The sequence below is a fragment of the Phaenicophaeus curvirostris genome, chromosome 14 (genome assembly GCF_032191515.1).
Source record: "Phaenicophaeus curvirostris isolate KB17595 chromosome 14, BPBGC_Pcur_1.0, whole genome shotgun sequence".
NCBI classification, from domain to species: Eukaryota; Metazoa; Chordata; class Aves; order Cuculiformes; family Cuculidae; genus Phaenicophaeus; species Phaenicophaeus curvirostris.
The window spans coordinates 11,649,712-11,662,383 of NC_091405.1; the positions used below are offsets into that span (position 1 = coordinate 11,649,712).

General features: G+C 56.7%; 1 protein-coding gene across 1 annotated transcript; it reads right to left on the bottom strand.

Annotated features, from left to right (window-relative positions):
- Nucleotides 1–5,505: 5,505 nt before the first annotated feature.
- Nucleotides 5,506–9,674, bottom strand: ADGRG5 (adhesion G protein-coupled receptor G5). Its single transcript, XM_069868806.1, has 12 exons — nucleotides 9,605–9,674; nucleotides 9,366–9,462; nucleotides 9,152–9,278; nucleotides 8,243–8,374; nucleotides 7,990–8,106; nucleotides 7,778–7,820; nucleotides 7,518–7,624; nucleotides 6,955–7,073; nucleotides 6,593–6,858; nucleotides 6,410–6,509; nucleotides 5,851–6,113; nucleotides 5,506–5,714 (listed from the first exon to the last, which is right to left on the bottom strand). The coding sequence occupies exons 1-12, from the start codon at nucleotides 9,672–9,674 to the stop codon at nucleotides 5,638–5,640; spliced, it is 1,518 nt and encodes a 505-aa protein (XP_069724907.1). The 3' UTR covers nucleotides 5,506–5,637.
- Between the last annotated feature and the right edge of the window lie 2,998 nt (nucleotides 9,675–12,672).

Genomic DNA, 12,672 nt, shown 5'->3' on the forward strand with positions numbered 1-12,672 from the left:
GCTCCAGCCCTTTGTGTGCCTTGAGAAGCAGCCGTGGCTGCAGGGAGCTGGAGGGAGGAGGGAAGGAGGTGCCCTGGGTAAATAGTTGCTTTTGCAGATATTTTCAATGGCTTCAATGAGACTTTTCTTTCTGCTGGGGGAAGGGTGGAAACAACCTTCCACTCCAGCAGGGAAGCAGGCGATGGGCGGCACGAGATAAAAGGGCGGCTGGGGCTCTGGAGGAGCCGTAGCTGTGCTTGGACCACCAGAGCAGGGGGACATCCTGCAAGCTCACACCACCCCCCAGCTTTGTTTAATTTCCAGCTCCGAGCCAAAATTTCCCTGGCTCCCACGGGAAGCAGCTCACGCGGCCTCACGCGGCCAGACCATGGCTAATGTGGCCACCTTTGAAGCTGGCTCTAAGATGAGAACTCATGGCAACCAGAGCTGCGGAAGCGTTGTGGACAGCCAAGCCTCCTGTTGGGGGTCATCCCGACCCGCTCCTTCAGGAAACACCGTAAATCCACCTCCCGGGAATAAAGCTGCTAAAATCCAGTGGCAGCCCTTGCAGGATCAGCCACTCCTGGAGCGCCGGCATCAGGTGCAGACCTTGTATCCCGGAGAGGAGAGGACATTCTAGGCCATCTTCTTGCTGCTGTTTATGGAACAAAGAGCTGTTTGTCCACACTTGACGTTATCAGGAGTTATTTTTAGGTCTGCACTTGTTGATGTTATCGGGATTATCTGTAAGTCAGCAGGCCAGGCTGCTGTCTTCAAAGACGCTGCCTGAGCACAGAGAGGGAGGAAATCCTTGAGTTGTCCCTTGCGAGGGACATTTGCCCTTGGGCTCAAGCCAGCACCACTCACTCTACTGCTGAAGCTGAGGAGCTACTCCAAGCTCTAAAAGTTCCTGTAAACCCTAGAAGTTCCTCAAAGCTGTAAAGTTTCCTAAAAGCCCTCGAAGCTCCTCAAAACCCCAGAAGCTCCTCAAAACCCCAAAAGCTCCTAAAAGTCCCTAAAGCCACTTGAAGTTCCTAAAAGCCCTAAAAGATCCTAAAACCCTGAAAAGTTCCTTGAAAGTTCCTAAAGCCCCTTACAGTTCCTAAAAGCCCTAATAGTTCCTCAAATCCCTAAAAGATGCTAAAAAAACTAAAACTTCCTAAAAGCCCTGAAAGCTCCTGTAAATCCTAGAAGTTCCTCAAAGCTGTAAAGACTCCTAAAAACCCTGACAGCTCCTCAAAACCCCAGGAGTTCCTAAAACCCCTACAAGTTCCTAAAGTCCTGCAAGTTCCTAAGAACCCAAATAGTTCCTAGATCCCTACAAGATCCTAAAACTTCCTTAAAGCTGCTCAACATCCTAGTGCTGGTGGCAGGCGAGCACGAGCATGCTGTGGGAGCGCAGCAGCATGGTACGATGAACAGGATCCAGCAGGTGAGGACGTGTTCTGCTGAGCTCCCTGCCCCAGAAGTGCCCCAGAAGTGCCCCAGGTATGGGGAGGCTGCCTGGTGGAGAAGGACCTTGGAGTGTTGGTCAATAGCGGCTGAACATTTTCTCACTACAAGAAGGATATTGAGGGGCTAGAGCGCATCCAGAGAAGGAAACGGAGCTGGGGAAGGGTCTGGAACACAAGTGTTATGAGGAGCAGCTGTGGGAAATGGGGGTGTTTAGCCTGGAGAAGAGGAGGCTGAGGGGAGGCCTTATCGCTCTCTACAACCGCTTGAAAGAAGGTTGTAGCAAGGTGGGTGTTGGTCTCCTCTTCCTAGTGATGGGTGATAGGATGATAGGAAATGGCCTCAAGTTGTGCCAGGGGAGGTTTGGATTGGATATTAGGAAAAATTCCCACACTGAAAGGATTGTTGGGCACTGGCAGAGGCTGCCCAGGGAAGCGGTGGAGTCACCATCCCTGGAGGTATTAAAAAGATGGGTAAACATGGTGCTTAGGGACATGATTTAGTTGTGGACTTGGCAGCGTTAGGTTTACAGTTGGACTGGATGCTCTTAAAGGTCTTTTCCAACCTAAATGATTGCATGATTCTGTGATTCTAAGAACTGCTTAGGAGACCATGGTGCTCCCAGGAAGGTGGAACTACAAATGGGGTTTGATCCAGTTCTGATGGGTGGAGGATGAGGATGATGGAGCAGATGAGTTCTGGTGTAAGGAGATGCTGGGACCTCCCCCATCCAAATCCAATGCGCAATGCCAGGGCAAACTCGGGAACCTGGGAGAATGAAAATCCCAGAGGAGTCCAGGGAAGCTCTGCAGCCTCCTGGAGTGGCTACGAGTGCTCCCATTCCCTCATCGCCACCACTCCTCCTCCCGCAGTCTTGCTCCCAAAACCACATCAAATGGGGAGGTGGGTCCTATTGGGGACTCTCCATCAGGTGGCAATGGTAACAGTGACTCATCAGATGCCAAGGCTGTAAAATCCAACTGTAGAGAGAGCAATAAAGCCGACTTATTTGTTTAGGCTCGACTCTGCAAATAAACATGCACTGATGTCAGGGAAGTCTGGGGAAAATGGATCCCTGGGGGTATTTGCACAAAAACTGGGTGAGGATGCTCCCACGGGATATGGGAACCGGTCTGTCTACTCCCTGGCAGCCGAGTGGTAAAGTTGGATCTCAGACTGGAGCTGAGGTCTGCCCCCACTACCCCACCCAAGTGGATTTAGTCTCTTCTCTGGCTGCTTGTTTCCCCAAAATCTGGAGGATGTGCAGTATTTCCAGAGCTCTGCCCCTCAGGCTGGGGCTGGCATCAGTATGAAGGCATCGCAGTGATGCCAAGCTGCCTTTCCTGGGGAAAAAAAGAACAGCACAACCCTCCCCCCCGGCAGCTCGACACCAGCCTCCTACCCGATAAGGTGCTGGGAAAGGTAAATAGGATTATTTTTCCTTGGTGAGGTGAGATGGGCCAGCTCCCCATTCTCTTGCCCCTGGTGCCCCAGGGCTGGGGGCATGGGGGTTGATGGCAGGTGGGATCCCACTCTACGCTCCCAGGAGACCTTGAGGGGTGTTTTGTCCCTGCTGCCAGTGTGGCAGAGTGGGAAACGTGCCTTTTCTGCCCCTGGTCACCAGCAACAGGCTCAGCTCCCAAGAGACCACCATGTGCCACTGGTCCCCAACAACAGGTTCAGCTCCCCGGGGACCACCATGCCCTGCGGAAGCCGTGTTCCTGCTCCTGGGAGACAACCAACCAAGCGATTGTTTTCCAAGGAGCCCCAACCACCGGATACAGGAACAAGGTGTATTCAGCACAGGCGTCGGTGCGTACGCATGACTCACTGCAAGCCCCGAAATCTTGAGAAGGGGTGGAAGGGGCACAGAAAGCATCTCCCAAGAGCAACGGGGGAGGATGGAGCCGCCGCAGCTGGGGTGTGACTCTCCCACAGTGGGGCTCATGGGGGGACAAGCTGGGTACTTGGCACCTCACCAAACCCCCAAGCTACTTATTTAAGAGCTGAAGTCAGCCGCCAGAGCAGTGAGACATGCACAGCTCATCGGCGTGCGGCGGGAGAGCACTCGCAAGCCGGGGGCACCGTGGTGCCAGGAGGGATGGAAACTCGGCGGCGCTGGCTGCCCTTTGTGCACAGAACAAAGAACAAGAGCCAGCGGCTTCCTTCGCTGCCCAGAGCAAGGCGCTGGGAAGCAGCCAGAAAGGGAAGCACTGCTCAGCAGAGCGGCACGGCAAGGCAGAGACAGGCAGCGAGTCACCCCAAGATGCTGCTTAGTGATGCCTGGTCCCCTGCCACCAGATCAGAAAGAGGCAGCACCACCAGCAAATGGTACCTTGCTGGCGCATCCCGCAGGATATGAGCATGGGGAACCCATTGCCACCAGAGGTGGATTTGCGGTCATGCCGGCATCATAGTTCTGTGATGCTGCTCTGCATCCCAGCAGGGAGAGGGGGATTCCCAGCTCCAAAATCTCAGGCACTAGGAAAGGCAAAACTCTGGGTGCAGCTCTGGGTTAAGCCTGGTGGACAGAGATGTACCAGAGGCTCAAGGCTGAATCACCACCTCTAAGCAATAATTTTAATCCCTGCAATTTGTCCTCACTATTTATTTCCCACGAGATGGACTGCTTAAACCCCAATAATGTGCTTGGCCATGTTGAAGAGCTCTGCTTGGGGTCTGCCTTTTTAAGTGAGAGCCAGAGGAAAGTTGATTTACCATTTCACTTACTTCCCACCCTCTCCTCCACCCCAGCACACCCACCTGATGCCAAGCCAAGCCCTGCTCACCCATTTGCCAAACAACCCAGGGCTCCATCCTCACGCTGGCTTTGGGGCAAGCAGGAGGGCTTTGGGTGGGGGCTGTTGTGGGTGAAAACTTGGGGCCAGAGGGTGCCACAGCCTTTCAGCCACGCTCAACAGTCCGCAGCCGTGCCAGCACCAAATGGGTTGGGAGGATGTGGCCAAAGAGCACTTGCTCCTGCCTGTCTCTCATGAGATGCACGGTGGCGGCTCCCCGAGGGGGCTCGGTTTGGGCAGCCAGCAGAGCTGGGCTCACCAAAAAGTGATACCCGGCAGAGCTATGGCTGGTTCCTGCTTTTCACGGTTCACTTTTGGGCCCCTCACCACAAGAAGGATGTTGAGGCTCTGGAGCGAGTCCAGAGAAGAGCAACAAAGCTGGTGAGGGGGCTGGAGAACAGGCCTGATGAGGAACGGCTGAGAGAGCTGGGGGTGTTTAGCCTGGAGAAGAGGAGGCTGAGGGGAGACCTCATTGCTCTCTACAACTACCTGAAAGGAGGTTGTGGAGAGGAGGGAGCTGGGCTCTTCTCCCAAGTGACAGGGGACAGGATGAGAGGGAATGGCCTCAAGCTCCGCCAGGGGAGGTTCAGGCTGGACATCAGGAAAAAGGTTTTCATGGAAAGGGTCATTGGGCACTGGCAGAGGCTGCCCAGAGAGGAGGTTGAGTCACCTTCCCTGGAGGGGTTTAAGGGACGGGTGGATGAGGCGCTGAGGGCCATGGTTTAGTGATTGATAGGAATGGTTGGACTGGATGATCCGGTAGGTCTTTTCCAACCTAGTGATTCCATGATTCTGTGATTCTGTGCTGTCCCATCCCAGATGTCAAAGGGCTCTTCTGTACCGTGAACTGGCACTGCTGATCGGCACCACTAACTGGCAGTGCTAACCAGAACCAGTTCCTGGCTAACAACGCCACCAGAGGCTGCCGCCACCGCTGAGCAGCCCAGCCATGTGCACAGTCCAGAGCTGGGACCATCTGTGAAATCCTCGTGCCATCTAGTGGGACCTTCCCTAACGACAGGGCAGAGCGTGGCTGCTGGCTCTGCTGCCGTGGGGTGGCAGCGACAGGGTGCCAGCTCCTCTGGCAGCGGGGGACACTCACATCGACAGTTAAACGGCGCTTCTAAAGAAAAGTGTCTGCCTTCAGCTGAAGCAGTCGGTGTTGGTTACCAATGGAGGGGCTGTGGGAGCCTCAGGGGAGCACGGTCCCCATGGGACCCCAAGCTGCAGCCCCCCTGTAGCAGGCAGCTCCCACCACCCAGAAATCCAGCTTTGCAGCCCAAACGCTTCCCGTGAAGAAATCCGCAGCAGCGTCGGCTGTCGAGCCCAGAGGATGCCACCCTGCCGCGTCCACAGGGAGCAGCCCCCGAGCTCCCCTCACAGCACCTCACCCTGGCATCGGGGCGCTTCATCTGGAGGTGTTGTTGATAGAGCCCAGCTTGCTCTGGCGGTGCAGGGTGATGTACCAGATGCAGATGAAGAGACCTGCGGGTTGGTGGCAACACTGTCACTGCCACGGGTGCACCAAGTTCCTCCGAGGAGGTGACGAGGACCCTGCTGCTCCCAAACCACGGGATGCCAAAAAAACCCCTCTGTCCCCACCCCAGTGCTTCCCACAAACCTTGCAGGGAGTTGAGGATGGTGAAGAGGTAGAGCTGGGGCACAAGCAAGACCCCAAAGCTGAAGAAGGCCAGGCCCCAGGTGGTGCCGAGCAGGCAGGTGAGCACCAGCACTGTCACCCAGTCCTTTCTTGCCTGCTCCTTCTGCCGCTGGATCTTCCACAGGATGATCAGCACTCTCCCCAGCACCAGCGTGTTGAAGAGCAGGATGAGGCCAGCACAGCAGAGGGTGGCGTAATGGGCCGGCTGGCTGGTGAGCCAGCACCTGGTGGGGGGGACTCTCTTGAGGACAAGGGCCACCCCTGGGAGGGAGCCACACGCAGGAGGGGCATCGCAGCGGGTTTGGGCAGCCGGCAGAGCTGGGCTCACCAAAAAATGACACCTGGTAGAGCTACAGCTGGCTCCTGCTTCCCCCAGCCCTGCGCCCCTGGGGTGCCAGAGCTGCATGAGGTGCCTGACATGTCCAGAGAGCTTGGTGTGCCCGAGGCGCACGGGTGCTCGGGACGCCCAGGGTGCACGCTGTGCCCAGGGTCTGTGGGGCTGGCAGCCCCCTTCACTCACATAGTCATGTTCCTGTAGCCTTCCGAGGAGCTGATGTTGTGGTACCCATACGTATCCCTCTTGAAGACAAAAACAGCCGCCACGGCCAGCATGGGCAGACCTGTGGAGCCAGGGGGAGGCTGTGTGGGGCTGTGCCAGGGCAGCCTTGCCACCAGCAGCAGGGCTGGGGGGCTGCCTACTCACCCCAAGCGAAGAGGCAGAGCTTGAGGAGGTAGTGTTGGATGTAGATATTGTAGACCTTGACGAGAAGGAGGAGGAGGTGGAAAGCTTCAGCAGCCATCCACGCCAGGGCACAGAGGAGACCCGCGTGCAGCAGGGCAGCGGTGGCCTGGCAGAGCCCCTCGGAGCCAGCGGCCAGCGGTGTGCTCAGCAGGAAGGTGCAGTTGAGCAGGAGCAGCGCGGCCAGGAGGTGCATGTGGATCCTGGTCGTGTTGTCCTTCAGCCACCGCCTACAAGAGTGGGGAGGGCAGGGTGTGCTGGTGGGTGCCTGCTGGATGGCACGATGCGGCACAGCACAAGGCACGCCTGGCACGGCACAGCTCTACCTGAAGAAGCAGCCGAGCAGGAGGGTGCAGAGGATGGCAACAGCTGAGAGGGAGCAGCCAACGGTGCTGATGTGGGTGAGTGATGCCAGCTGAGCTGGGCTCAGGGCACCTGCTGGGATCTGCCAGAGAGGAGAGGGAGGGCGTGAGCCAGGGCAGCACCCACAGCAGCACCCGCCTGCTGGCAATGAGAGGGGGCCTTGCAAAACCAACCCCTTGGTCCCCTCTTCTGCAGGACACCCCATACACCCACCCAGACCCACACCTCCAAGGAGGTGGGAGAAGGATGGAGGGAAGGGAATCGGAGAAAGAAAGAGGGAGGGAAGGAGGAAAGAAAGAAGAAGGGATTGGAAAGGAGGGAGATAGGGAAGGAGGAAGAGGCAAGGAGGGAACAAGAGAAGGAGGAAGAGGGGAGGAGGGAAGAAGGAAGGAGGGAAGGACACAGAAAGGAGGGAAGGAGGAAGAAGCATGGGAGTAGGAAGAAGAAGGGAAGAAGAAAGAAGAAAGGAAGGTGGAAGAGGTCAGGAGAAAGGAAGAATAGGGAAGGAGGAAGGAGGACTGTGTACCAGCAGGACGGCGAAGTAGGTGAGGTGGTTGCAGTAGCAGATAATGATGCCCTCCCCGTACATGGTCTCGCAGCCCTCCCTGCTCCAGCTGCCTGTGCTGTTTGTGCCTGCCGGAGAGTTGCTGTCAGAGGGTGGGATAGGGGATGGGGACATCAAGGGGACATCAAGCCCTGCCAGGGCTGCCCAGGAGATAGTCAGGTGATGCCTTTGTGGTGGCACCAAGCTGGCATTGCTCCTGTCCTGGCTGCAGCCACACTTACCGTCTCCAGGCTGCCAGAAGACGCAGGTGGCATTGGAGGCATCCTGGTGGAAAGAGGACAGAGGGGGACACCTGGGGACCCTCTGCTTTCTGGGGACCTCAGAAACCTTCTGGTCCCGATGCAACCAGGGTACACTTTCTTTTTCCCCAACTCCAAGGGAAACTCTGGTGCTGGGGACCCCCAGCTTGTGCCCACAGTGGAGCCCTGCTCACCAGCTCCATGTCATGCCAGAACTTGATTTCCACAGGGCGGCTGAGCCCGGCCACGTGCCCACTCAGCAGGAAGGCTCCTAGGATGTCGTCGTTGAGCACTGAGCTGTTGTGGGCATCCTGCAAAGAGCTGGGGCACCTGTGAGGAGAGTCCTGGGTCCCCAGGACATCCCACCCACCCCGAGCATCTCAGCGGGGCATAGGTGATTGCTGGCCAAGGATGCTCGGGGGGTCCATGTGGGGACCTGTGGTTCACCTGGAAGATGCAGGGACTGTGGATGTAGATGCAGACAAGCTCCTGCTGCACCTGTCGTGCCCGGATGCCCTCCACGAGCTCCACTGGGAAATTCATGGCATGCCTGAACCTCCTGCCACGTGGCTCCATATCCTGCATCAGTGGGAAGTGGAGAGGTGGGTTTGGCTGCCCGGGGGGTGTGGGTGAGGGTGCTGCCCTGGCTTCCCCTCCTGGCACAGCCATCCCAGTTACCAGCATGGCCCCAAGCATCCCCCAGCCCCGGCAGCAGCTCCACCTCAGCTGCAGTGTTTGCAGATGCTCAGATACCGCAGCTGCTCTTATCTTGACATCAGAGCTCTCTCAGCATGTAGCACACAGGAAGGCTGGGGTGTGGGGGATCTATCATCCAAGGGTGGGCACACGTGTCCTGCCAGCCCCGGTGTGGGGCATGGACAGTGCAAGATGGAATCACGCCAAGATGCTTTCCCAGTGGGATTTCATACCTCGGTGGGCTCCTCTGGATGGTCTCTGCTCCCAAGTTCTGAGCTAGGGCTCCCAGTAGGCAGGCAGGCTCCCTGCCTGCAAAACCTGCCTCGCCCTGCAGGAAGGGACCTCAGCCCAGGGTGATCAGACCCCTGGCAGAGCAACCTGTGGCTGGGGGATGTGGCGCAGAGCCTCACCGAACCCCTTGCACCGGGATGGGGAAGTTGCCCCAGGCGCTCCACACTGCAGTTTCCCTCTCCCTTCCCACCACAAGGAAGTAGGGACCAGGGCTTCCCTTTTCATAAATCAGAAGAGCTTCAGGATGGAAATGATGGGGTTTGGCTGCAGACTCCCCTCCAACTTTAGAACCCCCAGGCTTATCCCAGCCACATCTTGGGAGGTTTTCCCTGGGAATAGCCCCAGCAGCTGGGGGAAGAGGGGACCAACCGTCTTGCTGCTGAGGTTTAACCCTCTGAAGTGTTCAGTCGTGAGCTTGAACACGTAGGTCTCAATCATGCTGCCTGTGAAGTTGTATCTCTCCTGCCTGGCCAGGTTATTTTCCAACTGTTTTAACCTGCATGGGGAGGGTGTTTAGGGCAGAGGGCGGCAGCATCTACCCCATCCAGGTCTGGAAGGGTGTGGGGCAGGAGCAGATGCTCACCTGTCCCTGGCTTGGGGGGCACGGCTGCAGCCCTGCTGCAACTCCTCGTCCAGGATTTCCGCATCACTCTCCGTCTCCTCCGGCGCCTCCTCCAGCCCTGACGGAGTCATTTTGAGAGCTGAGCCTTTATCTTACAGCACCCCACCCTGCTCCCCATCTCACCCCATCCAGGGTAGGGGGGGAGCCCTGAACAGCCATGAAAATGTGCAAGCCAACGCCAGGATGGGAGATGTCCCTACCTCGAACCCACAGGATGGAGGCAGTGAGGCAGAGGATGGGGACAATGAGCAGTGGGGTGGTCGTCGCCATGGTCCTCCTGTAAAACACACCGAGCCCCTACTGATATTCCCCAGGACCTCAGTCCATTCCTGCAGGATGAGGATGGGGCCCCAGCAGCTTCATCTCCTCCAGTCCCCAAGCCCCACCGAAGCGATTGTGGTGGCAAAGCCCCAGCCCAGAAGCACCAAGAGGCTGTGCTGGCAGTGGACGCAAGTGCAGGGTGAGCAGGAGGGTGTTTGCCATAGAAACCAGGGTGCAGGATGTCCTTTGCATCCATTTTACCATTAAGGTTGTAAAACCACAGAGGCCAAGCTTCTGCCTTCCCCCAACCCCAGCTGGGAGTTGGACTTCGCTGCCATTGCTGTGGTTGCAAATGCCTGGCAAGCAGCCTGCAGACCAGAAGGGTTGCCAGCATGTTCCACCACGGTGCCGGGGCTCACTGGCAGCGTCCCAGCGCAGAGCTGGGGAGGAGGAAGTGTCCCCAACACAGGGTGAGGGGAAGGCAGCTGGCAGCAAGATTTGCATCCATTGCAACACACCCAGGGCCACCCAAAGCAACGATGCCCACCATGGCAATGCCACTGGTGCCGAAAGCAGCTGGAGAGAGAGGCTGTGAGCGCAGCGGTGCCAGGGTGCAATCCCCATGCACTGTCTCACTGTGGATGCAGCAGTGGGACTGATGCTTCGAGGAGCTGAGGCTGGAGCAGCAGCGCCGTGCAGGCTGCCTGCGCAGGCTGGCCCCTGGCAAGGGACAGCCACCACCTCCCCTTTAGGATGCCTTGCAATAAATAACCCTTTTACTTCTTACTGATGCAACCGTCGGATACCCAGGGCATCCGATGTGGTCGCTTGCCTCGCCTGCCCTTGCTGCCCGGCACTGCCCAGCAAAGCCAAACGCTATCCCCGCTGCCACCAACCCGGAGAGGGCATCGTTCCCTTGCTGCTCCCTCTGGAAACGGCTGGGCACGGGTGTCACTTCACCTGGGTTTCACCTTGGTGAAGAGTAGCCCAGCACCCCAGCGAGCCCCCAGTGCCGCGCTGGCCCCCTGCATCCCCTCCTCAGTCCCTACCTTGGGCACGGGACAGCTCTCGGCACCAGCAGCACCACGGTGGGATCAGCCACTCTGGCCCTGCCTACACAGCAGTTGGGGCAGCAGAAAAGGAAGTGTTCGCATGCAGATGAGCAGATTAAATCAAGAGAGCTCTTAAATTTCCTTTTGCTTACTCTTTTTCACAACCTAGTGAGGGGCAAGCACAGGGGAAGCATCCCCGGCACCAACAAACCCCAAGGACAAAGCAGATGGCTGCGATTTGGCAAAACCACTCCCCAGGCGTGTCTGATTAATAAGCTTCTAATAAGCTTCTCTCGCCAGCAACCCCTGCTCTCCCATGCAGAGCAGCCCAGCAGTGGTGCCACCGGGGCAGGAGCATCATGACAACACAGTTCAGGGGTGCAGAGGGCTAGTGTGGCTGACAAGGGATCTGCTGCTAGGACTTGAGTGGAAAAGGAAAGCAAATGGACATTGGGAGCAAGGACAGGTGACACGGGAGAACAACGGAGATGCTCTCCACCACTGTAGGGAGAAAATTTGTGTGGCCAAAGCTTTACTAGCATTCATAGAATCATAGAATCACTAGGTTGGAAAGGACCCACTGGATCATCGAGTCCAACCATTCCTATCAATCACTAACCCATGCCCCTCAGCACCTCGTCCACCCATCCCTTAAACCCCTCCAGGGATCGTGACTCAACCCCCTCCCTGGGCAGCCTGTTCCAGTGCCCAGTGACCCTTTCAGTGAAAACCTTTTTCTTGATGTCAAGCTTGAACCTCCCCTGGTGGAGCTTGAGGCCATTCCCTCTCGTCCTGTCCCCTGCCACTTGGGAGAAGAGCCCAGCTCCCTCCTCGCCACAACCTCCTTCCAGGTAGCTGTAGAGAGCAATGAGGTCTCCCCTCAGCCTCCTCTTCTCCAGGCCAGTACTGTGAAGGACAACAAGGGGCTTTTTAATCTATGTTAACAGCAAAAGGAAGATCAGAGATAACATTAGTCCATTGCTTGACAAGGTCAATCACCTTGTGGATTTAAGGAGCTCTGCTGAGCATGGCCAAGCACCTTGTTCCTCAGGCTGGAAACCCAGAGCCTGAGGAAAAGGATGCCAGGAGAATGGTCCATGGACCACAGAGGTGGGGAACTATCCACGTCCTTAGGTGACATAGAATCATAGAATCATAGAACCACCAGTTTGGAAAAGACCCATTGGATCATCGAGTCCAACCACTCCCATGTCCCTCGGCGTCTCGTCCACCCGTCCCTTAAGCACCTCCAGGTAAGGTGACTCAACCACCCCCCTGGGCAGCCTGTTCCAGGCCAAGGAGGTTTGATTTTTGCAAGGGCAAAAACTAGCACCCAGGATGCTGCAATGCATCCTTGAACCTGCTGGTGTCACCAAGCCGTGCACGTTCAAGCAAACAGTAGAGACATGGAAAAAACTTTGTTGGCTTTCAAAGCCTGGTTTTAGTCCTGTGAGTAGATTGAAAACCCAACCAGCACGCACCAGCAGCTCTGGCCAAACCGCCTGCAAAACCACTTTACTGGCTTCCCTGGCGCAAAATGCAGAGGTAGGGGCATGGGAGAGCAAAGCATCCCCACCTCCAGCTTTTTGGTGTTGTTTCCAGCAGAAAAATACTAGGCTTGGAGAGAACGCGCATGGCCATTTGCAGTTTTACTTTAGTTTGATTTATTTTTCCCTGCTTTGCTTGATGAGGGAGGAGAATAGGGTGTTGGCGCCCCATAGCATCATTTCCATGTCCCATGGAAAACAAATCCTCTTAGTCACTTATATTTCCCAAGTTTGAAGCTGAAAAGCATCCAGCAAAGGGAATAATACTAGGGGAAATGGTGGTTTGGGACTTTGCTGCTTGGTCCGGAGCAGCAGGATGAGCCTGCACTGGGATTTGTGTGGTGGGTAGTGCTGCGTATCCATCCAGGACCCGCTCACCCTGCATGTTTTAGTGTGAAACATTTGTGC

Bases quoted from the DNA above. Each gene is read 5' to 3' on its own strand.
- ADGRG5 (XM_069868806.1), bottom strand. From the start codon at position 9,674: ATGGCGACGACCACCCCACTGCTCATTGTCCCCATCCTCTGCCTCACT. The intron at 9,463-9,604 runs GTAGGGACATCT...TGACTCCGTCAG, and splicing joins CTCCATCCTGTGGGTTCGAG to GGCTGGAGGAGGCGCCGGAG. The intron at 6,114-6,409 runs GTGAGTGAAGGG...CCCCCCCACCAG, and splicing joins GGCTACAGGAACATGACTAT to GTGCTGGCTCACCAGCCAGC.